The following is a 27,734-nucleotide window of genomic DNA, read 5'->3' on the forward strand; positions in this document are numbered from 1 at the left end:
TGCGGTTCAGCAGACTTTATCTGTGCCATAGATTACCCACAGACAAAACATAAAAAATGCATTTACAATGAACCAGACATGAGTGAGACACCAACACCACTTGAAGAGTCATTATGAACTTGTATTTATTTAATTCAATCAGCAGGTAATAGAGAGAGTAAGATAGAAAGAGTGCTTTGAGGACAGAGAGTAGTCGAGGTTATCAGGAAGACAAAGATCAATCATATAATATACAGTAATTCAGCAGTAGACATTTCATTTAAATACATAAATTAGACAAAAGAAGATTCTTAAACCGATTCAGTGTTCATTTAAAATCAGTCTTGCATACACTTTTTATATAAAGGTTGACAGGAGCTAGAAATGCTGACAAAATTCTGGAAACCTCTTTTCCAAAAAGGCACATTTCTGAGCGTTAAATAATGCAATAAAAGGATTATTTCTGTACAAAACAAAAATCTGTGAATCAACAATCTACATTGGTGTAGAGGATCGTAATAAAAGTAAAAAAGATACAAGCTGTGAGGTGCAAAAGAGCAACCAAATGAAAATAAAATAGGTTATATTAAAACCAACATCTTTTAAAAATAAGACTAGTTTCCTTGGAATTGTCACCAGTGTTGTATTGCAAGGGTTTTCCATTGGAAAATCTTAATTATTGGCATCGCTTATTAAATATATTGGCTAATGATTCCTAAATTCAGAGTACACAGGTAGTAATGCAGGCCTGGTAAAATATTGGAAAGTACAGTATGTGTTTTATCCCTGAGATCTCCAGTTTTACTAAAGGAACCAATGACTTTGTCTTTATAATGGTGAACTAAATGATCAAACTGCAAAAAGTCATTTGGAAATATTCGCCAAACCACACTTAAAGGACAACACCACCATTTTTTTACATTTTACTATGTTCTTACCTCAACCCAGACCAACCAACGCATACCTGTCATCCTTCAATCCGTGCACTCAATCCCTGCACGGCGCGTCGTGAATGTGCCAGCATTCAGCCCAGCCCCATCCATTCCCCAGGATCCAAACAGGGATGAACCCAGAAGCCACCAAACACCTCCATATTCTCCCCACCCAAAGACAGTTACATGAAGAGCCACAAGAGCAAGTATGGTGGCACAAAACAAAGCGATTTTTTTAGGGGATAAAAAATGAGAGCTACATTGTATGGCGGAAGAGCAACCAGTTTGCAGCACTTCGACCTCGGCGCGGAGTAACATCTTCACTCCTGACTACTCCCCCTCTCGCTCAAACTTCTGTCAATATTACCGCGCCAAAGATCGAAGTGCTGCAAACCAAGTGCTCCTCCGCCATACAACACAGCTCTCCCCTTCCATCTGCCCAAAAAAATCGTCATGTTTTATTTTGTGCCACCATACTTACTCGTGCAACTACTCATGTCTTTAAATTGGGAAAACATGGAAGTGTCCGGTGGCCTCCAAATTCATCCCTGCCTGGATCCCAAGGAATGAATGGGGCCAGGCCAAATGCCAACACATTCACAACACGCCGCACAAAGATCAAATGCACGCACCGAAAAAAGACATGCATGCATCAATTTGTCCAAGTTGAGGCAAGAACACAGCAAAATATTGAAAAACTGTGGTGTTTTCCTTTAATTCCACAGAGACGAGAAATACCTTTTAAATGTACTAAAGTTCCAGATTCAATACATTTCTTTAGTACACCTAGTTAAAGTTGGACCTTCTTAAACAAATTACTTCCATTGGAAACACTTAAAAAATTAAGGTTTTGTGATCTTTAAGTTGAAAAATTAATTAAAAAAATTAGGCGTTACCAATTTAAGTAATTTTTAGAAGTTTTTTCACCTTTAATTTTTTCACTTTAAGTGAAAACTAAAAGTTGACAAAACTTAATTGAAGTGTTACCAATTGAAGTAATTTCTTTAAGTTATCCAACGTTAACCCAACGTTTACTTTTTACAATGTATCTGCACATTTGAGAATAGGTCCAACAATATCCTTGGCACTGGCGAACGAATGCGGCTTGAAATGATTAGGGATTACAAAAGACTTAATACTGTGATTGAAGGAAAGCTAAGTATGTTTTTTTTGGTCAAGAGTTAAGATTGATTCTACACTTGGGTAAGACACAATTTTCACATGTGGTTTTCATATAAAAAGTCTCCACTTAGACAGGAATGCACCAATGGGCTAAACATCACATGACTGCCTCACAAATTAGTTTCATCCCATGATGTGTCGTTCATACTCTTTAATACTTTCCTGACAATCTTCTCCAGCTCTTTTCGTGCCTTCTGCTCTTCGTCAAGACTTCGCTTCATTCTCTTGTTGTCCTGGTAATTAAAAAGTATCCGGGTCACGGCACCAGATTTTATCATTTGGCTAAATCACATACACCGTGTCATATTTTGTCAAAATGGTCAAAACATGTACCCCAGCTGTCACTGGGGCAAAAAGGTCCTATTAAGTACAAATAATTATACATTTGGTATCAATATGTACCTTTAAGTTACTAATATGAACTACTTAGGTCCAAAGCTTGACTTTTTAAGAGAGTACAGCTGGGGTACATATTTTGACCTTTTTTTTTTTACAGTTTAGGCATAGACCAATTTTTTTTGCTGCATATGTACTCACCTGCTTAAGTTCTTGTACCTCATCCCTTAAAGCATAAACTGTATCCACCAGACTCCTACAATGAACATGAAAAGTAAAAGACCAGGAATCAAACAAAAACACAGTACACATCTATAACATCTACAACAACTAAAAGAATTGTGTTTGCAATGACAAAATAATGATGGGTAACCTTTCTTCAATTACGGTTTGCCCGTTGCTCTTCGTCTCCTCCACAATGATTTTTTCCTCTTCCGGAAAGAGCATATGTGGCCCTGACTCTTTCCTTGATCCTGCAAGAGGTTTAACAATGAAAGATTAACTGATCGATGGGGTCAATCTTAAAGAATCAAGTTTTTATGTTGAAGGAATTAAAAAGATGAAAGAAATATTGTTTTAAGACGACAACAACACAGAAAAAAAGCATATTTGTCCTCACAGGCTCCATCGTGTGGAACGCAGAACACAAGCAATGAAAAGACCCCTCTTCTTTTGTGTGTAACAAAAAGCTTTTCACATTTGTGTAAAGAAATAAAAGATCTTGGCATTATTATAAAAAAATAAAGGACTTATTGTGATGTTTAAATGAGCAGCAGCTCTTACGGGAGATAGAACCCATTCTGTTAGTGTAAGTTATCCATATACTGTCATAGTCCGAGTCTTCTGATTGGTCAGAGGGAAATCCACTGCCACGGAAACCCACAGCATCCACACACGATCGGTCAACATCAGCCAGTACATGATTATGCATCAAATCAGTGCCCTGCCATGCTAATAAGGGATGGGGGGAGTAAACCAATCAAATTGAAGGGGGAGGGATTGGGGCAATGGACCAAATCAAGAATAAAATGAGGAAGAGACGGATAAAGCCGAATAAAATATATGCAGGAACACAAAAAATAAAAATGGTAAGACAACATAAGGCGACAGAATGGAAAAAGAAAAGGAGTGAAGGAAGGGAGAGAGAAAAAGATTAATGTTAAAAAGCAGAAAATATTAAAAGATTAATTGATTAACCAAACGTTGTAATTTCCCACATAATTTATTCACCTTCATGCCATCTCTGATGTACTAATTTTACTCAAAAAGCTTTTCTAAATGTGTTTGTTAGCACATTGTAGTGGCTAAAGATACTATTGTATAGGGCTGTCACAATGATTAAATAGTCGTCTCATCGCGATGAGGTCAAACAACCGCGATGAGACGACTATTTAATCATTGTGACAGCCCTATACAATAGTATCTTTTATCTATGAATTTAGATCACCGCAATGATTGCACATCTCTCTTAAAAACACAAGGAGGAGCTGCAGCGCCTGTATAAACGAGACAGTATCAGATGGTGCTCCTTAACTGACAGTGCAGCGTGATACATTGCAAAACCATTTTATACATGTGTACTAATATGACCTTAATAGGATTGGCTACTATTTAATGCCTGTTTTGGTATAGAACAGAAAAAAAAATATTTTCAGTTATTTTTCAGACACGTTATTGTGTTTCTTTCTTATGAAGAATTTTCAGTTTTTGAAAGATATATTTGTGTGAAAAACAAGCAAAAAATGTATGAGAATTAAATGTCAAAGCAATAAAAAAGACAATTAACTTTTATTAGAATTTATTAAACAATTAACCGTCAGCCAAATTTCTTAACTCTTTCCCCGCCAGCGTTTTTAAAAAAAAAGTTGCCAGCCAGCACCAGCATTTTTCATGATTTTCACAAAAGTTGAATGCCTTCCAGAAAATGTTCTTCTTTAAATATATAAACATACAATATAGCAAATGAAAGAACAGCCCTCTGCTTTCATCCTACCTTCATTAGTTCTCTTTTATCACCTCTTAAATATGGGAAGGTTTCTTCAAAAACACAAATTTTTGAGCAAAAAGCTGAGATAAATCCATTTTTGTGAAGGACTTTTGATAGAGGGCAGATGCAGAGCGATCTTTAAAACATACACGGAGTGCTTTCTCTTTCACGTGAGGGGTTACTTGGGGGGGTTGTAAAAGTTGCGGAAGTGCAGATGGTGAATAATAGCGGTATTGCGGAAAGCCGGAAATTCTCGTCATTGGCAGGGAGGCGTTTTCTCTTAATTGACGAGATAATGAAGTCATGTATCTGGGATGGCATGAGGGTGAATAAATCTTAAGAATTTTTATTTTGGGGAATTTAGTTGACACACTTAGATATTACAGTTCAGAAAAGTTGCTGCAGATGATCGTCACAAACGAAAGCTACAGTCGGTGGATTTAAATTCTGTTAAGCCATAGGATTTATTTTATTAGCGACTCAGCGTCTCAGTCACACAATCTGGGACTGAAGCAAGATAGCCAAGTTGCAAATATATGCACATACAAATAGACAGTGTTATGGAAAGTTACTTTGAAAAGTAATGCATTACGATATTAAGTTACTCCCAAAAAAGTAACTAATTGCGTTACTTAGTTCCTTTTCATGGAAAGTAAAGCTTACGTTACTTTTTAGTTACTTTTTCTTGGCTGAGGCATAATCTCTTTCAGGACTTGCAGGTGTTTTTATGACTGAAAAGTTCTGCATTCAGAAATTTCATATTTCATCACAAAAATGTCGAGCTCTGGTCTGCCATCTCAGTTTCCGACTCAAACGGTTCCCACACAGGCGCGTATAGAGTGCATAATGCATAGGTAGTTTAGTTTAATTAAGTACATAATTTTTTTTAATCAAATTAATTAAACTAAAAAGTAACTTGCATTACTTTTTTAAAAAGTAACTAAAATATTAACTCTTTCCCGCCAGCATTTTTTAAAAAAAGTTGTCAGCCAGCGGCAGCATTTTTTATGATTTTCACAAAAGTTTAATGCCTTCCAGAAAATGTTCTTCTTTAAATATATAACCAAACAATATATCAGATCAGATGCAGAGTGATCTTTAAAACATACACGGAGTTCTTTCTCTTTCACGTGAGGCGCTACTTCCGGGTTGTATAAGTGTGGAAGTGCGCCACCTAGTGGATAATAGCGGTATTGCGGAAAGCCGGAAATTCTCGTCATTGGCGGGGAAGCGTTTTCTCTTAATTGACGAGATATCTCGTCAATGGCGGCAAAAGAGTTAATGTGTACATGTAAAAAGTAATGCTTACTTTACTCGTTACTTCAGAAAAGTAATATTATAACTTAATGCGTTACCCCCATCACTGCAAATACACAACATACAAACAAACATCTGTATGTCTAGATTGTCCTTACTTGAGTTTAGCGTCTGTCGTGTTTTAGCACTCGTGCAGTAAGCCTCAATCACTTTGAGGATCTGAGCGTCCTCCTCCAGAGCTGCAGTGCCTGATGGGAGAAAAGATGACCATGGTAAAGCAATGGAATAGCACTGATAAAGCAATGAGGTTTTATCACCAATTGGACCCTAACTTAATACTTGCTTTATGTATGTAAATAAATTGAGTAATCAGCTCATAAGTGACTGTATCATCGTGTTACATACTTTTCCTCAGAGTAAATTCCTCATCAGACGGCTTCCTCTCAGACTTCCGTTTGGGCAGAAGTTTCTTCATGGTTTTAGGACTTCTACTGAGATCCTGAAAGACAACACAAAACCCCAATGAAGCACATGTGAAGCATATTCAAATCCATACACATATAAGACTATAATCCTTATAGGAAGTGCCAGCATGTCTTTTACACTTAAGAGACTTGCATTCAAACTATACATGTTATCATTAAATGCATTTTTTTGGGGGGGAAAAAAACCTGTGTATTAGCTGTGCTACAGGAACACAAAAAAACAATACCTCCTTGTAGCACAAAGCAGCTGAGGGTTTTAGTGGTGGTGCAGGTCTGAGACAGCTCAGACTCCAGGGCTTTTGTGTTTTGGGGGGTTCTAAGGGCCCCCACGTCATAACACTGTGAGGGGACCCATATGAAGGCAGGTGAGGAAGAGTGTGGTAAACCGGAGATCCGCTTACACCTCGATTCTCTGAGTGTCTGGACGGGGTGAGAGGGTGGGACGGCAGCTGAAAATGGACAAGAAGAGATCAGACGAGAAACTTGCACTGAATTTCATAAGCACATTATAATCATATAACGCAATTTCTCACTGTATGGCACGGCACGGTTTGCGATTTGATATTGCTGTTTCTGGCTGAGGTGCGTTTGGTTAGGTGGTGTAGATGGTCCATCCACTCTTGAAGATCTTGCTGGTTATTACAAATCACCTGGATGCGGTCAATCAAAGGTCCTGCATGGGAACATCATTACGGCTCAAACATACGAATAATCCAAATTTATATTTGAAACGCATGTAAACACATGTAAGTGGGAGGCTCACCAGATATTTCAAAAGCATGTTTGGTGGTCTCACTGTCCTCAGTCTTATTAACAGTCATCCCTGCTAGAGGAAGCTTCCCCTGTGTAGTCAATCAGCCAATGAGCTTTCAGGATTTTATAAAGATCACAAAAGCATGACAAATAGAAGGAACGGTGTAACATTAGAATAAATTGGAAGTAGGAGACTCAAGTTATTCTACTATGGTAAAGGAGTGATTTACCTGGTAGATGAAACCACTCATTCGAGGGCTGGCGGACAACATCAGGAGAATGTGAGGAAAAAGCAGCAGGTAACGCTCATTCTTCTCCTGAGGAGACGAAAACATAACATATCTGAATGCCAGGAATATCTGAATTCCACAATTCTTGAATATTCCAAACACAGCAGCATTCCAGATGGTCACTCACCTCAGCGCCGTGGTTCTGGATGAAGACCTGAGACATGTAAAGAACAGAACCCAGGGTCCTGATGTTCTCTCCCTCCCAGCCACGGATGCTTTCTGTCAGAATCTGAAGTTCGAGTTCCTTCCTCTTCCTCACTTCCTGACACTGAGACTGAAGACACAATGTAAACAAACTCATTATTTCACACTTCTTTTAAAATACAACAGGTGACAAGTGATTTAAATGAAAGACTTTAAACATGTGATAAAGACTCACCGAGAGGTCTTTAAAAACTGTCATGCTCTTCTGAATGTCTGGATAATCCGGGTGAAGTTCCTGTGGAGAGCAGAAAAAATTGAGTCTGCTAACACAAATCCTTAAACACCCCTAAATGTTTTTTGACATGTTTGACAATATTTCTGAGATGTCAAGTGACGTCCAGTCAACTCTGCATACAAACACACACAACTGTACCTCCATGTGTCGCTCCATCTCTTTGAGCAGCGTGGGGTATTTCTCCAGTCTTAGGAAGGGTTTGCTTAAGCCTGTTGTAAGTGTGAGAATTCCTGGACTGCCGGCACCTTTATTTTCCATAAACTCCCCTAATTCTTCACTGAAAACAAACAAACGCAGATGTCAAGGGCAGAGAGGACTCATAACGCAGCTATGCAGGAAATGTACGTTTCACGAGGGTAAGCCATCAGTTATAAAATATTAGACCAGTTGAATGCTGCAAGTGGCCAATCAGAATCAAGTATTCCAGACAGCTAGAATGATTTAGAAGTAGTGGAAAAAGAAAGGTTGTATGTTCTGTCTAAAGCTGTCCTGTGTTATAGCATGTAAAACGAGAAGAGGATAGGGCCTAGAACTGACCCCTGTGGTACACCATATTTAACATGAGAGTAACAGTATTCTTAACCCTAATGTTTTTGTTACTTCTGTTGTTTAACCCAGGAACTTCTTTAGTAAATGGACCCCATGTACTCCATGCTAGACTATGTTCATAATATAGCTTGGAATGGAGTACTAAGTATTACATTATTTAATAAGAAATGACTCCATGTTACTCCAAATACTCCATCCTAAACTATATTTAAAACTGCCATGCTTTGTTGCTTTGCTATTTTGTGTTTTCTTTGTTTCTATGCGACACTGCTTTTGTACACTGACAATTTTAAACAAAATTAAATTATATAGCGCTTTTAACAATTTTCATTGTACAAAGTCACATAGAAACAAAGAAAACACAAAATAGCAAAGCAACAAAGCATGGCAGTTAAATAAAAAATAAATTAAGAAATATTAAAGATGATGTGACCAACATATTCTAGAAGTACACATTACAGAGTTTGGACCAATCCGTATGATTTTGAGTGTGGCAGCTCACTCCTGTTCATCATGAAAGAGTTTAATGCCTGTGTTGTTTGTACAGTGAAAGTAATGATTGCATGTTGTGTACTGTTATGCACCTGTGTTGCGTGAGGACATTAACAGCAGACGGATGGTTTGAACAGTAGGCCATGTACAGGCTCCTCATCTGAGGAATAAGAGACAGGAAAAAGCCTCCTATTCTCTGCTGGCTCTCTGGAACTCTGCACAAACCCAACAACATGTTACTTTAATCCATGCAGAGATTAGAAATGGCAAAGGTTAAAGTTGCAATGTGGGACTTTTAGCAGCATCTAGCGTTGGAATTTCAACCAATGGCTCACACCACAGCTCGCTCCTCCCTTTCGAAACGCAAAGTGAAGCTATGGTAGCCGCCACAGGACAAACATGTCATCGTCTACCTGTGGGTTTACACCAAACGCAAAGCGTGCAATCGCATCGCGTTGCTCGCTCTAGATTAATCGCGGGATTTAACTTTGTGTTAATTTTTCGCTCGAGTTGAATATTTTCAACTTGGGCGAAGACGCGTTTGAGGCGAATAGCGCGTGTTTTCACGGCAAACGCGCCGCCCATATCACGTCATTCGCATCGCCCCACACGAGGACGCGTCTGATCGCGTCTTTGCATTGACTTTGTATGTAATCTACTCGCGCAAATTGTTGAACTCGCATCTGGTGTAAACCCACAGTAAGACAACGTAGAAACACAACGCGCTCTATAGAGCTGTTTGACCATTTAGGGCTACTGTAGAAACATGGCGACGTGAAATGGTGTCTTCCATGTAAGGAAGTGTATGTAGATAAAAAGTCTCATTCTAAGGTAATAAAAACAATAGTTCATTTTGTAAGGTCTTCATACACCACTGATAATATAGTTATGTATATTATATTGCAAATGTATATAAATTCCTTCTTTCAAGCAAAAAATGTTTACATTAAAATGACCATATATTCTCCTATATAAAAGCACATCCATCCATTATTAAAGTAATCCAAATGACTCCAGTGGGTTAATATGTCTTAAGAAGATAAACTATACATTTATGGGAGAAAACAATATTTGGAGATTGTTGCCATATGTGCATTTCAAGTAACTTTGGATTACCTCAATGATCATTGTGTGTGCTTTTTGGAGCTTTGTCAACTTGACGGGAATAAAATAAAATGATTTTTGTTTAGCTAAATATAGTAAGTCACATCTGGGACGGCATGAGTGTGTAAAAGTCTTAAATTCTGAGAGAATTTTCATATTTGAGTGAACTATTCTTTTCTCAACAGACATTGAAAAATGCATCAGATTTTCTTGTATAAACATCATGGGGCAGTTTCCTAGATAGGGCTTATTCTAATCCCAAACTAAAAGGCATGTTTGAGCTCCCTTAATTTAAAAACACCTTGCACTTACACATCTTATATATCAGTGCCATTGTTTTGTCTCAAAATGCACACCAGTATAAAAACTACTTAAGAGTCTTGTCCTGGATGGATTTATCTAAACCCTGTCTGGGAAGCTGCCTCCATATGTGCTATTCTGGAGCTAAAAGGGCAAAGACAACAATGAAAAACAAGATTTGCACATTATAGCAGAATTACTGCAACTTGCCACTAGATGTCAGTGTGGGCTGATTAAGAGTGATTGAAAATGAGTGAGATGATGTGTGCAACCTCCTTACTTGACGCACTCCTCCAGTGAATGCACCAGTGTTTGCTGGAAAGAGCTGATCTCCTCTAGATTGCCAATGATGTGACTAATTTCCGACATGCTGAGCCTAGACAGCGAGAAAGAGAGAGAGATTCAGTACTCATCTATTAATATATCTAGTTAAACTAGACTTTCTTTGTATTTGTACCTGTCTGTGGGCTGTAATGCTCTCAGATACGTCGTCAGGAGAGTCTGGAGCTCCTTACAGTACTCCGTCTCCGTCTGGACGATATTCTGTACTACCTGCACATTTGACAAAAATTACCAAAAACATCAGGGGGAAATTTCCTGGACAGAGATTAGACTAGTCCTAGACTAAAGTAAATGTAAGAGCTGTCCAAACTGAAAACAACTTGCACTGACATATCTTAACATACATCAGTGCTCTTTGCATTGCCTCAAAATGCAGACACGTAATGTTTTTAATAAGGCATGTTTGTTAAAACTAGTATTTCCTAATTAAACTAAAGCCTAGTCCTGGCTTAAGCTAATCCCTGTCCGGGAAACCACCACCACAACTTTGGAAACAGGTCAGAAAAGATGATGTCACAACGGCCCAAATGGTGGAAACCCAGCTAATGGCAATTTTAGGGACAACAGGGAGCAAATATGGTTGTCACTCCTGAATTATGCAATAAATCTTTAATCTGACCTAAAACAGACCCTGCATGATGTCAAATCATCGATAAGCGTTATCCATGATTTGAAATAAAATGGAAAAAATGGCTCACTGACACAGTTTTAGGAAGAAATCTACATGGAATTCATTTGCATTTCAATATGGTAACATTTTAACTTTCCAATCGAGCCATAAATTGCATATTTAAACAGACTTGCTCTGTAAAAAAATTTGCTGTAATTATGCAGCTGGTTGCCAGTAACTAACTGTAGAAGATAAAGACTGAAAAGGTTTCATGTTAATTTAACTTTAAACAAACTGTTGCAAGTAAATAACATAAATGTAAAATCTACAGTAAGTTACTGGCAGCTAGTTGCCACACTCTAAAAAAAATCCTGTAATTTTGCAGCTGGTTGCCAGTAACTTACTGTAGAAGATAAAGTCAAAAAATGTTTCATGTTCATTTAACTTTGAACAAAATGTTGCCAGAAAATAACATAAATGTAAAATCTACAGTAAGTTACTGGCAGCTAGTTGCCAGCACTACCCATTAATACTGTAATTTCTACAGACATTTTTTACAGTGTGCGTACAAAGCTGTAACCAAAGCAAGTCTGTAAACTTATGAAGTGGAGTCACAAATGGTAATATTGTCGTCATCTGGCAGTGATGGCCTGACAGCTGCAGACATTTTGAACAGATTTTCTTCTGTTATAGACTGAACTCCGTCTGACCCTGAGGTATCATTTAGCGCTCAGCAAGCCCTATTCGGACAGTCCCCGTTACGTTTTACGTCTTCAGAGACACGGGGTCGGCAGTCTACGCATTAAACATCAACAGTCTGACTCCATCCCGTCAAACACGGCGCATAACCAACACGGAGACGCAGACACTGCAAGCCTCGGGCACAGCTGTCCCGACAGTCAATCAGATGGAAAGCACGACCTATATTAGACTTACATTACGAGGCTTGATGTTCCTGCTAGAGCACTGAGTTAGCAGTGCAAAGGTCATAGGTTCGATCCCAAGGGAGCACACATACTGATCAAATGAACCACGGATTCAGTAACTAGCTAAATGCATAAATAAATGTAGTGATAATAAAATACAGGTTCATCTGGATGACAGTTATAGTGTGGTCACACATTATCACACCCACATATTCACAATAACAGCTCAGTGGGTTTTGTAGCTCAGGGGAGGATGGGCTGCTGGATCACATCACAACAGGAAATGGAGCACAATAAAGGTCAACGTTTTGACAAACACACACAGAGCATTATACACTAACACACATTCAAATGTCTTTCATTTGTTTATGTGCATTTGGCATATGCTTTTATCCAAAGCGACTTACAGTACCTTGAATGTATGCTTAAATAATATGTTAAATTGTTCTCTGATATTCACATATAAGGTATGTGGCTTTATTAAAGGCGGGGTGCATGATCTCTGAAAAAACATGTTGACATTTGAAATCACCTAAGCAAACACGCCCCTACCCCAATAGAATTTGGACCCTCATTTGATAGACCCGCCCCACACATACGCAACCCAGGCAGTGATGTCAGTTAGTAGACCCGCCCCTTACTGCTGATTGGCTTCAAGTGTGTTTTGGTAGTCGGCTCGACTTCCTTTTCCAAAAGATTTTTCAAAAATCACACACCTCGCCTTTGAGTGCAAAAATTATTACCTTATCTAAAAGGGTCATGAATAATAATGTTGAGCTTAGCTCTAATTGGCTATTTCACAGAGCAGCTCCTTTCAGTAGCTCTGTGTGTGTGCAAACAGCCCTTATATACAGATTTTGAGGAATAATCAATTTTTTGGAGATTGTTAATGGATGTTTCTGACTGGTAAGTTTGTTTTTTCAGGATGGACCTGCAAATCATAACGGTAACGTCAATGTAGAACTTCAACCTAAACGCTAGCATATAGCATTAACTAGCATATAACGCTAACTCAGCAGTCACAAGTTTGTTTTTAGCATCGTAACAACATTGTAATTAATTTAATTACAATAAATTTAATTTCATGGCACACATCATGAATATAATATAAAAGTTGGTGTTATGTTGAGATTGGCCTGTTTTCCAGCAGTCTTTTGCATGCGCAAGGTTTACATAAGAAGGAGGAAGCAATAGTGTTTGTGGCTCATGATATGTCATTACAATGTACACAACTCTTATTATTCATCTATGTCTAGGTAAATACAGTTTTACATTTTGTGGCACCTTTAATCAATTTGTGTGATCCCTGAAAACTAACATATAAGCTACAGGAGTGTTTCCCAATCCTGGTCCTCGAGCACCCCCTCCCAGAAAGTTTTAGATGTCTCCTTATTTAAAACACCTGATTCAACTTATCAGCTTCCTTCCAAAATGGTAAACACGTCTCCCTAACAAGCTGATGAGTTAAATCAGGTGGGTTAAATAAGAAAACATCTAAAACATTCTGGAAGGGGGTGCTCGAGGACCAGGATTGGGAAACACTGAGTCAGCTACAGGAACACAATAGGTATCAAAACAATAATAACTTTTATTATTTAAAAAAAATATGTACAGACAGGGTTGTATGCGTTTTCTTATATGGTTAGTAAAATATCTATTCAACACAAATATCCCAGAAGCACCCCTTCCACCCTCTGGACATCATAAATAATCAACCACAAAGGCATGAGTATATCTCTTCTTACCACATTATAGTATGTTTTGCAGAAGCTGGTGGTCTCAAACCCCTTGGGAGAACTCTTCAGTGATCCAGACTTAGGAGACACCGGTTTGTCTGTTTGAGAGAGAAAAGCAAAAAATAAATAAAAGGAGGTCACCTTTGACCAACATCTGGAATCATTTTGTTTCTGTTAGATGAGATATTAAAGTACATCTCTCCAGCAGTGACAGCCCGGGGAGAAATGTTTGATTTAGATACCTAGAGAAGGGGGTTTATAGGAAAATATCACATATTTCTTCTTGCTTCGGGCTGAGGAATGCATTTGAAAGTAGAGGAGCTTGTAGAAGACAATCTGGACGTTTCTTATGGTTTAATTCACTTTATGATCATAACAAAAATCATAATCGTCAATCATTCCCCTTGCTTTTGTAGTTGCCATTATTAGATTTTACATTTAAAATGTTTAAAAGTATTTATAAACAAACTGTGATCTTGAAATACTGTTGTATCCAATCCATTTCTAGAGATAAGAATATTAAAAGAGGCTCTTTTTAATTAAACTAGTATGCAAGTACCTAGCAACCACAGAGATTATCCTAGCAGGGCTGGGATGATTAAACGTGCGATTATGCTTGCTATGCTCAGGGCTAAAAATTAACTTTTTTAGCAGGTAGCACTGGCGCTCCCATAAGTTAGGAGCATACATTGAAAATTATAGAAGCACCACAACTTCATCATTATGAAGTTTTTAAAGTTTGAATCAAATCTGATCTTAAAATATTTGTCACACACTTGATTTGTGCCTTGACGATTTTTATCAAACAGCATGTTAAATAAACTGAATTCTGAATGTACTAATTTATTTTTTCTAAAATAATAAAATAAAATAAAAAACGAATACATTTTTATCGAAACATTAAATTTTTTGTGCTGCATAACAAAACTTTGTTTAAATTAAAAATATTTTGAGTGTGATTATATTACTTAAGAAATAAAAATAATTGAAAATCATTATTTGTATTATTTTAAAAGTAGATTTTACCATACAATAATAATTTATTAAGTTTAACTGACTTTTATTTTGATGGGTTGTCTCTGTGTATTTGACGATCGCATTTCTCAATGAAACAAGAAAATCTGCATGAACTCTGACGGCATCTCTGAATATGAGCTTCATGTATTCGTGTAAAAACAGCACGAAACTGAGTCATCCGTGTAAAGTCTCATTGGTCTCTATGAGACGTTTGCTTATTGGGTGATTCTCACAAAACCATTGAAACACCACGTCACTAATGATTTTAGCTTTAAAATGTGTAATATAGTAACATTAAAAAGCATCAGAATTAACACAATACTTTGTTCTACCTTGCACAATGTGTGATTTCAACATAAGAATTTATAATTGGAAATTTTATCTCATTTTCTGCTGAAATTCTCATTACCGCAATGTGTCCGGCTGTGTTTGAACATGCGTTATGTTGTAATTTAATCAAATTAACACAAAAATATTAGGAAAAAAAATAAATGGATGTTTTGCTAGACTACTTTAGGTGACAGAAAAAATATTTACTGAATATTCATGTATAATAATAATGAAGAAAAATTAGGAAAATGATGTGTCCATGCCTGATGTTCTCATCCTCCGCAACACTTTTTGAGAACAGTTTAAGCACACATACAGAATTTTAATAAAGTTTGATTTTGAGTGACCAAGCACATGGACCAGTTACTTCGAGATGGCTCGAGATCATTTTTTTTACAGTTAATTTGAAATATTGTCTTGTCAGAATGCTTACACGACATTTTGATTATCATTACCGCAACATATGCTTATTAAATGTTAATTTAATTAATAGAAGCATAATACTTTGATTTTAAATGCATGTGCAGAATCTCCAAATTATGTTCTTTCAGGTTTGTCATGTCATTTTGAAAATATGTCAGTGTTGATGTTTTCTGACTGTTGCGGTAATGAGATTTTTTAGGACTACTTTTTTAAATAATGTTACAAAAAGTGTTAAATGATAAGTAAAAGTTTTTAAATTAATGTTCCAATTTACTCCAGACTTTGTTTTTCAATGTCTGGTGGAAAAAAAGTAAATTTAAGCAATTTTTACATTTTCATGCTTGACATTTTTAAAACCAAGTTTTCGTGAGAATCACCCTATTATTTCACAGTATATGCAACTGTTTCGTAAAGAAATTAAAACAGGTCGCACAACAAATCATTTGCATTCGCACAAACGCTCCCAAATATATTTTGAGGTCACGCCAATTAAATTTTAGGAGCATATGCGACTAAAATGGTCATAATTTCGAGCCCTGTATGCTTCTAAATGAATTACGGTGAAAGGCAGCTACATCCAAAATCCAGATGGCGCTCTCGTGCAGAAACTCAATATGCGCCTCAAGCGACTTTGATAACAACCCCCTGGCAACCACCCACAACAACTAGCGGTGATGATGCCCTACTCACATTTTTTTTTTATTCAGCCGTAATCAGATAATCTAACCCCTTATAAAGCCGCTATAAAGACCACACAGAATACAATAAAGACATTTAAAAAAAAATTTATGTTCCTTTCACTAAAACCCCATTCACACAGACCTCTGGTCCCAGAAAATACCCGTAAAATTGCCAGACAAGCGTCTGTGTGAACAAAAACTCGTTCCGTTAATCTTCTGGGATCGTTGCCGGAAAGAGGACCTAGTAAGATACGCGGGTAACCCTCTGTGTGAACAAGAATGCCGTAAAGGGCGTATCGAAGTGGGGACGCGCGCGTCATCATCACAACACAAGTTATGGTTCAGCTCCTTACAACGACAGATAACATGCATATAAACATTCACCACGAGAAATGTTGCAAACTAGATTGAATCAGTTATCAGGAAATGAAATATGAGACGCATAAACAATGACGCACGTGCTGTAGTGAGGACGCGCGTGTCATGGAAACATGAAGTTGGTTGAACTCTTTAAAATGAGGGATTTACAACATTCACTACGAGAAATGTCAGCAAACTAGACTGAAGCAGATATCAGGTAAGTTAGCTCGTTACTTACTGCGTTGAAACGGAGATCATTCAGCAGCATAAAAGAATATCGCGTCACGTGCTCATTTGAGCTATAATAAACGAAAATACCCGCATGTCATTCCAACGAGATATATTGTTCAGCTCCTCAAAATGCGGGTTTTAAATGCATATAAATAAATCACGATGAGAAATGTCTGAAAACTGTATCAAAGCAGAAATCAGGGAGCTCGTCAAATATCCACTCTGAAGCTGAGATCATTCACCAGCATAGAACTGTGCATTCACGCGCTCCTTTGATGTCTTATTATAAACAAAAATGCACGCGAGTTGTTTCTGGAGAGAGAAATAATATATAATATGCAAACTTCAGACGCTGCGTAGAAGAGAGGGCGGGACTTTCAACATGTCACGTGTCTTTCCGGGACCATCAGATGCCGTGTAATCTTGGCAGTGTGAACGAACAAAAACTCTAAGTATTCCAGAAAAATCCAGGATGCATTTTACGTGTATTTTACGGAATTTCTGTGTGAAAAGGGCTTAAGTGCTCACTAAAGCTCAAAAAGTGACCATGGATTCACACTCCAGCTTATTTCAGAGGAAACAGGAAGTAGTGTCTTCTTATTGCTGCACTTCCTGTCTTTGTGTTAAGATGCTGTTTCCTTCCTCTGCCTGTATGTTTAGGCTATGATGTCATTCTCAAGTATTTCCATTCAAGCTGGGCCTAATGCGCATTAAGGCCGTTTCCCTACACATGTCTAGGAAGCATCTGGCATCAAGAGGTGTACATACTATTTATGTTTAAAAAATGGAGAACAAAAAAGGGTCAGGAGGTTTTGTTTACATTATAACGTGTATACAGTGAGATAAGGCTTGGTGAGAATTGGGTTAAACTTTTCTTTTAAACATCCAAAAAAAAGCCTTAGCACAGACAGACAGACAGTATATCGGAGAGCAACTATCCTGAATTGTTAGAGGGAAAAAAACTATAATTGTGTAAGCTACACAATTATATACAGTAATAGCTTTAATTGTATCACACTTTGATCTCCATAGGCTTTTTTCTAACATTGCACCATTGTGTCTGGCTCCTGTACAAACTTGGTTTGGATGTAATATATGTAAGGAATAATTGACAACGGGCCGTTGAATTATAAGAAAATAATGCACGCGCAAGGTGGTAATGCTCAGTTCTCATCTGGCACATCTGTTTTCTTGTGCAGATTTCACATACTTAAAGACACACTATGCAGTTATTTTACCTTAATATAACAGCTTCAAAGTTATTTCGGTGGTAAACAAAGTCATAGTAAGGCGAATCATTCTCCTGTTGAAGCTCGGGGAGGACACCGCTACCAAAACCAGCAATGCAAGCTTGAGAGAACCGCCCCTGACAAATCTCGCGAGAATCACGACTTGCTTTACGGCAACGACGTCACACACGTTAGGCTTGTTCGACTTTGTGTGGCGCTGCAAGAACCGACCGCTGGATGACGTCAAAGTACCGCGAGAACGATCCGAGACGGCACTTTGACGTCATCCGGTCGGTCGGTTCTTGCAGCGCTGCATGAAGTCGATCAAGCCCATAACAACAACTACACGCGCGAATTTGAGACGTGAGGCTAAACGATTTAAAAGTTAAGAAAGCGCGTTCGGAAGCGAGTAGGAAAAGGAAAAGAGAATCTGACCACGAGTATTCTCCAGCGACTCTAGTGGTCACTGTTTGACAAAAACGCCGAATTGCATAGAGCGGCTTTAACTCACATTGCTACAAACGTATCTTGTCACCTCAAAGATCTGAAGTCTAAAATGCAGATACAGTGTGGTCAAATTTCTCATAAAAACTCAGGTCTTTTATATAATTGTTAAAAAACAGATGAAAATCAGCAGGTAAATGGAGTATAAGCTTCGAACAAGTTTTCTCACTAGCTCCTCTGCTTTTATTGTCAGTGTTTCAGAGGTGTACGAGTAACTAAGAACAAAACCATCTAGTTAATTGTGACCCAGTCTGTGAAAACCAGCCTTAAGTCTCAATCAAATTCTGCGATAATAAGCATCAAAGTTTGATTTCAACCATTAAATTCACTATGATCTTCAATCTTTGACATGATCTTAGTCAGTAAAAAGATATCAAGATTATAATTGTTCTTTACATTATGTAAGATGATTTATTGTAGAAAACTGAAATTCTTTAACAGGCAGGGTCACAATTTGGCTTGTCTGGTCTTGCACAAGTCAAAATTCCTTTGCTCTCTTCTACCTTTCGGTCTATAAGAGTTTGCTAGGGTTGAACTCACTGATCTATATAAATGACTGGATTGCGCATAGAACGCTTGACGTAACCGCGTGAGGTGAAGCCAGCGCAGAGTTCGAGCCCCCATCTTGGTATACCCAACTGGCAGAGGGCGTCATTGACTTCCATTCAAAAACATGATCTAAATTTACCCGCTTTACAGCGTATCAGTCACGCAAGATTATTTTTAGGATATGTGTACGTAAATTAACTGTTATTTCTGGTGTTATTTGCAATGTTTATGCTTTAGTCGGGCAGGAAAATGGATTTATAAAAAAACGTTAAGGTAAGTGTGTCTGCTGCATTCTGTTATAAATAAAGTTTTTTTGACATTCAGCTATACGGTCAGCGTTATTTCTCTAAATAAGTTTAGGTAACTTGTAAGTTTAGATAACATAATTTCAAAACCAGCAAATTATTGCATGCACATACGGTACAAAGCATGATTATTTATTTGGATTTCAGAATGAGCACTTTTGTGATTAATACTAAATGTGCTGTGGTCGGCCACTGATGATACTGTAATAAAGATGAATTTATAATAACTGATTAAAACGCAAAATGTACAACTTTCAGTAAAGAACCATGTACATGCTTAGGACGTTTGTGTTGTAATAATGTACAAGGTAACTTCAGATATAAAAACGAAGACTAGTAAAGTGATGTTTTATCATTATAATCTGATAACGTCCATTGATTTAATAGAACGTTTGGGTATACCAACATGGCGGCGCGGTGGCTTCACAAGTGTGACGTCATGCGCAATCCAGTCATTTATATAGATCAGTGGTTGAACTGCATCAATTTTGCAGCAAAAGGTTTGCTAGCGGCCAATACTTACCAGAGCCTTTGATCTCTTTGACATAGTTGCTAGGAAACCAGCCAGTTTTGCCATTGAGAGACCCCTCCCACCAGCCACCGTCCTCCTGCCGTGACACCTGGATGATGTCACCCTTATTAAAGGATAACTCATCCTCATTGGTCTGCTGGAAGTTGAAGCGAGCTTTTACAAGCACATGAGAGCCAGTGTTTTCAGACATGTCCTGAAAAGAGAGTGAAATACACAAGGAACTTCATATATTCTCATCATACCTGAGCGAGTTAGGGGCGGTTTCCCAGACAGGGGAAAAGCCTAGGCCTAGATTAACTTCAATTTTAGTGTTGTCTTGATCGAAAACAACTTGTTCTGACATATCTTAAAATATATCGCGAGTGTTGTGTCTCAAGACGCACACCAGTAGTGATTAATTATAAATTATGCTTTTAAAAATTACTTAAATATCCTAATTTAACTAGTCATAATCCCTGTCTGGGAAACCAACCCACAGACACTTATTTAGTTGCATGCAGAATAATTGTATTCAATGCATTTTTCCACAATGTCTTCGGTAACCGATAATGCTTGCTTTTGTGTGATGCTCACCAGACTGCGGTACTGGTTGTAGTGGAGTCTGGAGGATCTGCTGTGATTGGACGAAACGTTCTGCGAGTCGAAGGACTTGATCCGTAGAGAAGACGTGTGACGTAAACGCACAGGATTGATGCCACCACCACTGCAATCTACAACCATACAACACTGTTCAACAAAATTTGTATAAGAATATTGTAAATATACACAAACACCTCTCACTTGAATATCTACAGCTAGTTACTGCTATTAATAAACTTATGAATACAAGCCATAACTATTGTCATGAACACAGATCTCACCTGAAGTTGCTTTGTTTAGTGCCACTAAACAATTCAAGACATTGGTAAAGCTCTGTCCCTGCAGCAGGTCGCTGGGCTCAAATACCTGCAGAGAGAAATATGCCATTAAGTATACAGAAGATTACAAATGGTTTAATATTCTACAAGAAAATAAAGAATTGACTTGATTCATAAAATATCTTTCAAGTAGTTTTTGCACAGTTACTTAATAATCCCAAACAAATGTCCCAGTTTCTAAAATAATGAATCAACCGGTTAAAAAGAGATGTATAACATGTTTATTGCACGGCTCGTTGAAATGCTTCATTCTGATTGGCAAGTCATAATGTGCAGGTTTGTTATTCCCAGATAACAACCGCACAAAACTAACACAATAACCCGAATGCTGCAAATCATTAACAGGTACAGTTTAATATTACACAAAAATTAAATATGTTATTAAAAGACATTTATATATATGACATTATATTTACAAATGATTAAACCAAATAGTGTGTTCGTGACTTTTGAACGGCTTGACGTTCCGTATTTTAAAAGTTTACTGGAAGTTATGTGTGTTCCACGAAAGCCGTTTGTTTATGTTGTTACTGCTAAAACAGTCTATACATTATCCCTTACTTAAACAATAGTCATGCTCATCACTGGACCCCCATATCTTGGAGTGCCATTATTTTATGAGTAATTTAAGAGTTCATCTACTAAAATATATACCGATATAAAATCTGGTGTGGAAATAAAAACATTTAAACAAATAAAAAAATATGCTAAAAAAAGAGTGATCTGATGCAATACTTATGGAATATATTTAAGTTAACTTAGAATTTTGGATGGACCAAATTTTCAGCCAATGAACCCATGGCCGTTCCCCCGGGATTTCCGCCTACAGGAATCTATTCATCCGAAAACAGCAAAAAAGCATTTTCGGTTATAAGCCGAATAAGTGAAAGGACTGAATACAATTTTACAATTTTAACAATAACGAGAGGCACGTAGCTTTATAAATGTGTCAAAAGTACAGAAGCAAGTGTCTGAGAAAGATGCTAAATTTTTGCTATTTTCGGCCGAATAGTTTCGGTTGCCGGACATTTTAACCCCAAAATTTAAATTCTGTTTCTGTCATTTACTCAAATCTGATTCTAGACTTGAATGACTTTCAGTTGTTATGCTGCATTCAGGCGTCAAGCGCAAGTGATTTTAAATGTTAAGTCAATGTAAAGACTAGGACTGTGCAGATTAATCGTGCAAATGCGCGTTCTCAATGAATGAATTACGGTGAAATGCCGCAACATCCAAAAGCCAGAGGGCGCTCTCGTGTAGAAACACCATTTGTGCCACAGAAGAAGTATCATTACAAACACTATTCCAGGAAATGTCTTAAGGAATATTTATATTGCTGTTCTTCAGATTGTTTCAGGTATTTTCATGATAATAAAGAATATTTTGAATGATTGTGTTTGACGAGTGTTGCTTTTTTAAATGCACGTTATAAACGACTCAAACTCATAATGATTTTAGATTGATAAGGCCTTCCTACTGATCACGGAGCCGTAGTACACGCACAAGCTGTGCACAAAATCGGAGCCTTGCGATTCAGAATCGATTTTAGGCAGGTATTTTTAATGGGGAAGGCGATGTATTGGCACAGCCCTAGTAAAGACGCGTTGACGTCTGGAGGTCTCGCGGTGCGAATGAGGCGTTAAGTGCGGTGCGTCTGGTTGGGGCGAATGGCACAAATTGAGCGTTGCCACGGCAAATGCGCGAGTTGAAAGGTTTAAATTTTGGCTGGAAAACGCGCCGCGTTAACCAATCAGGAGCTTGCTCTAGTAGTGACGTGATTACAGGAAGCGGCCACAGTCGCAGAACCCCCTCCCATGACGCGAATTTCCACGTGAATGTCTCGATGACTAGAATTTCACGTGAATGAAGCGAGTACACTCAAAATGTTCAAGCGGCAAACTAGACGCGGTACACGCAAATTTGACGCCTGAAACGCGGCTGGTGTGAACCCACGGTTAGTCCTCAACACAGCTAACTATATCTGAATATTCACACAGTTTTAGGAGAGTTTAAATATGACTCTTTCATTGTCATATGCCGGTGCACATATGCAAAACAGCTGAACAGCGACATCATTCATAAAGAAATTTGAATACTTTCTCCAGTATTTCATATCCATTCCCAAAAACAACATTAACAAAAACGCACATTCCAACAACTCACCCGGAAAAAAATTGCTCCCGCAGTCAGCTGCCTACCAATTGTACTATTTTTGATTGAATTACACATCAGAGAAAAACCATGCAAAGATTTAATCTTACATAGAGAGTGGAGGTGATATGTGACACTGACTCCAAAAACCAGGCTTATGTTACATAATCTAATTATGAGCATTAAAATTTGATTTTACCCATTGATTTCATATAGATTTCTATGTTTGACACGATCTTACCCAGTCAATATTAAAGACATCAAGAATGTTCTTTATATTACATAGGATGATTTTTAACATTTTTATATTTGTATAAACTACTCCCTTAAAGGATTAGTCCATTTTCTTAAAAGAAAAATCCAGATAATTTACTCACCACCATGTCATCCAAAATGTTGATGTCTTTCATTGTTCAGTCGAGAAGAAATTATGTTTTTTTGAGGAAAACATTGCAGGATTTTTCTAATTTTAATGGACTTTAATAGAGCCCAACATTTAATACTTAACTCAACACTTAACAGTTTTTTTCAACGGAGTTTCAAAGGACTATAAACAATCCCAAACGAGGCATAAGGGTCTTATCTAGCGAAACGATTGTCATTTTTGACAATAAAAATAACAAATATACACTTTTAAAATACAACTTCTCGTCATGTAGATCCGGTCGAACGTGAAACTCCGCCCCAGTGTTTACAAGCGTCTTGAAAGAGCACCGTTCCTACATTGTTGTATGTCAACTGATACTAATTAATGTCTTTGTGTCAGTTTATTGTTTAAAATGGTCCGCAAATGTGCGTTTTATATATGTAACACGTGACCTCCCTACGTCACTACGCATTTACGTTAGGTCGCGCTGGACCAGACCTAAACGAAAAGTTGTCGTTTAAAAGTACATATTTGTTATTTTTCTTGTCAAAAATGAAAATCGTTTTGCTAGATAAGACCCTTATGCATCGTTTGGGACTGTTTATAGTCCTTTGAAACTCCGTTGTGTTGAGTTAAGTATTAAATGTTGGGCTCTATTAAAGTCCATTAAAATGAGAAAAATCCTGCAATGTTTTCCTCAAAAAACATAATTTCTTCTTGACTGAACAAAGAAAGACATCAACATTTTGGATGACATGGTGGTGAGTAAATTATGTGGATTTTTCTTTTAAGAAAATGGACTAATCCTTTAAGATTCACCATAAATGTGTCTGTGTGACTCAGGGAATATGGGAATGTAATTCTGCTAAGATAGGAGAAGTTAGAACGTGTGTGCGTGCGTGCGCGCGTGTTTCTGGCTGGCTCCCAGGCTACCTGCTGGACTGTGAGCCATCTGGACACTGAAGACCAGTTCTGTGATCCCTTTCAAAAATAAACTGCCTTAAAATGGGCCTGCTTTGAAACCTAATCTGAAATTTAAGGAAGGGGGTCACAAAAAAGTAACTAGATTTCTGTCAGATAGCGCTGTGGCAGTCATAATTCAGACCAAGTCAATATTTGCTAAGGACTGGTAGGACAAACCAGACACTGGGAGAAGTTATGCAATGTGCAATGTTCTTGCGCCACTAAATACCGTAAGGAATAATAAAATTATGACTGTTTCCCCAAACACTCCCCGTCTGTAAAACTGATAATACAGTCACACAATGAAACCATTGGTTGGTCCTGTATAGCTCAGTGGTATAGCGCTGCGGTAGCAGCACAAAAGGTCATGGGTCGAACCCAGGGAACACATACTGATAAAAAAATGCATTCCATGTTATGCACTGTAGTCAAAAACATAAACTATTATTACATTTAGGTGAATAATATTACAAACACAATCATTTATAACTTTGAACAGATGGACACCACATACTGTAAATTAACACACATCTTTTCTTATCACCTCTTCACAAACAACACTACATTACATCATCTCCCATCACTGCAGTGAGACTACATTTCTTCCTGCTCTCTCTCTCTCTCTCGCCCCAGCCACCCATCCCTGCCTTCTGCAGAAAGTAGTTAGTGTGGAGTGCCTCTCTTTATTCTGCCCCGTGCCAAACCCAAAAGCACCAATAATGAGCTGCCTGCTTCTGCCCATTCAAACACACACAACTCCATTTACCACAATAGAGGGCTTGTCTCAACCTCTCACAGCTGGCTTCAAGAACTGAAGACACAGCCACTCCTGAAACACACAGCTACACGCATACAGAGCCGTGACTGTTTCACACGACTACACTCGTATAAAGCAACATACGCGCACACTGGCCATGGTGGGCAGGAATGCATTAGTTGCACGATTGGCTTGCCAAACGTTAATAACAAGCACAAGTGTTTATAAGAAAAATAACTGCTGGATTACCAGAAAACACCAACAAGAAATGACATCCACCGAGCTTTTACTGATGAAACAGCAGTTTCATCCGTAAAACACTGCACATTTGAAAGAAATTGAGTTTTATTATTACACAGACATCTTTCGAGCATTAAATCACAGGTCATGTGACCTGTCAGCGCACTATAATGTGAATAATGTATGGACACTGTGCAAGACACAGCATGCATACAGTCAGCCAGCAGTATGTGCAATTCAATAGTAATACAAAGTAGTGTAAAAAACAACCATTTCTGCATGAACAAAATGGGCAGAGCTGGATCCAACTGATTTTATTTCCAGCCACAAGGAGAAAAAGTCTGTGTGGGTGAGGGTGGATCTCATCCAATCTTACAGCAACTGGGTTAAGGATAGAGAATATCATGTTTACAAACATGAAAATGAGTCAAGTAACAGAGGTTTGTTACACCACATGGCAATTTTCACCAAAGCACATAACTTGATGAACAAGTTTGGATGCCTCTGAATAAACTGTACTTGACATTATTGCCAAGCACGGTGCCTGTTAACAAACAGGGAAAGTGTTTGTTATGAAACTGAGATTTGCACATTCCTGAAAGGTAATCTAGCCGCATAAATTGGGGTGAAAGGACAAAACTGGCTGAATTAAAGCCTTTGCGAGATAACTCAAATTATCATATATAAATACAATTCTGCACTTCAATACAGACACGTGCATTATATTCAGCACTGCTATTGTTACAAACAAGTTACTTGGAAAAAAGCCACATTGGAGTTTAATCCCAGCTCCAGCTGAGACTCACCAGTCTGGCAACCTGATATCCCCGAAATTACTGAATCGATAATCTGAAATAACAATAAGCATGCAAATGATATGCACGTACGACTGAAAACGGGAGCATATACTTACCTCTATTTGATATAGTGCACACCCTTTGACAAATTCTTTGATATTACTCAAACACTCGCTGTCCTTCCTCGGGTCCTGATAAACCTGAAAATAAAGATAAATCCTCTCTTGGTTTATGCCTTCAAAAACACACTTTAACGAATAAACAAACAGTTACGCGACGTGTTTGTTTATGTCGGAGATCATCGTCCGTTCCTGAAAAAGCCACTTATTATCCATAGGGAAGTTGGCGGAGAATAGCGGAAGTGACGTCAGATAATGGCTCGCGGTTTGAGAGGCATGCTGGCGCATGCAAACATTACCTGCCCTGTCAGAGCAAAGTCTAATATATAACCAAAGAGCTACAACAACGGCACGTTTTTTGATGGGACCGTTTAACAAGGAAACTTGACATTTGATTGCAGTTATTCACAGTTTACTGTGCATAAATAATTTAAAAGAGTTATGCGCGTGGTGCGACCTCTCCAATGGAGAATATAACGTTAACAGATTTCATGGTGAATGATGGTGATAGGACGCGGTACTATGCTGTTTAGAAAAATCAACGATGGTTACAAAAGTAAGGTACTACTTGCTAGGAGTAACATTACGTACAAATTTAGACTCATTTATAGAAAGTATATATTAATATTCTTTATAAAAAAGTTACAAAATGTACCTTCTAATAGTACGAAAAATATTTTTAATAATTATTATTTGATCTATTGAATCTTTTAGATTAATGTTTACAATTAAAAGATTGCATATTCACATTCAACAGTTAGTAAACAGTTAGTTACCCGAGTATGAAAATCCACCAAAGCCTATTTAAAATTAGGCTTTGAGAAATATCAAGCCAGTAAATTTAGTAGATTTCTATTTATAACAATAAAACTAAATGGCCATAAAAATCTCATCACAATAAACAAAACGACCCCAGTCAGTAAACCGTACTGTTCCTTTAAAATGGCCCCTTTATCCGTTATCAATCAATGGCGGTCGACTCTTTTGGATGCGCTCCAAAATCAATTTCTGTTGATAGTAGCAGCCACGCAAATGTGAGCTGCATTTAATAGTAAAAATGAGATAAATTAACCACTTGTGTACCTTCGTCGATTTTTACAAGTAAAAACTGCCAGTTGTATGAATTATGAAGACAAATAGGACTGTCTGACCCACAAAAACACAATGGGTTCACGCGTGTGCTTTATTTGCTTAATTTATTCGCGCAAATATTAAACTACCTGGAATCAAAGACCAACATCATATCTTACCATATGTGCCGAACCGGGTCGCAGTCGCTCCAGTAGTTTACACAAAATCACTCCATCTCTTAAAGAGGACTGTAGAAACCCCTCCGGATCTGATAATGTCTTTTTGGGCGATTCCAGGACACCCAGTGTTATTAACCATGTGATGGTCTGCTCGGCCGAATTCATGATCGAAAAACCTCAAAAAGATGATCCATAAGGAAGTTCAAGGCGTATGGCTATATGAAATGACAGATCCACATCACAATGTAATCCACTGCACAGGATATATGGAGCAGGGATGTGATCCCTCCTTTCCCAGGATGTTAGAGATGACG

The 27,734-nt window shown here is 37.9% G+C and overlaps 1 protein-coding gene across 3 annotated transcripts; it reads right to left on the reverse strand.

Annotated features, from left to right (window-relative positions):
• Window positions 1-100: 100 nt before the first annotated feature.
• arhgef7b (Rho guanine nucleotide exchange factor (GEF) 7b) lies at window positions 101-27,734 on the reverse strand. Of its 3 annotated transcripts, XM_055204669.2 has the most exons (22): window positions 27,421-27,734; window positions 26,168-26,251; window positions 20,720-20,804; window positions 20,433-20,569; window positions 19,851-20,052; window positions 13,709-13,797; window positions 10,543-10,637; window positions 10,366-10,461; window positions 8,774-8,896; window positions 7,779-7,917; window positions 7,581-7,640; window positions 7,329-7,475; window positions 7,142-7,228; window positions 6,922-7,000; window positions 6,692-6,831; window positions 6,386-6,607; window positions 6,079-6,172; window positions 5,832-5,921; window positions 3,213-3,380; window positions 2,803-2,902; window positions 2,631-2,685; window positions 101-2,326 (listed from the first exon to the last, which is right to left on the reverse strand). In XM_055204669.2, the coding sequence occupies exons 1-22, from the start codon at window positions 27,583-27,585 to the stop codon at window positions 2,204-2,206; spliced, it is 2,580 nt and encodes an 859-aa protein (XP_055060644.2). In that variant the 5' UTR covers window positions 27,586-27,734; the 3' UTR covers window positions 101-2,203. The 3 variants fall into 3 exon arrangements, with proteins under 3 accessions (XP_055060644.2, XP_055060645.2, XP_055060646.1); XM_055204670.2 differs by lacking the exon at window positions 3,213-3,380 and having other exon boundaries at window positions 27,421-27,729; XM_055204671.2 differs by lacking the exon at window positions 27,421-27,734 and having other exon boundaries at window positions 20,433-20,585; window positions 26,168-26,450.

Source organism: Misgurnus anguillicaudatus, chromosome 3, assembly GCF_027580225.2.
Source record: "Misgurnus anguillicaudatus chromosome 3, ASM2758022v2, whole genome shotgun sequence".
In the NCBI taxonomy this organism is placed as follows: Eukaryota; Metazoa; Chordata; class Actinopteri; order Cypriniformes; family Cobitidae; genus Misgurnus; species Misgurnus anguillicaudatus.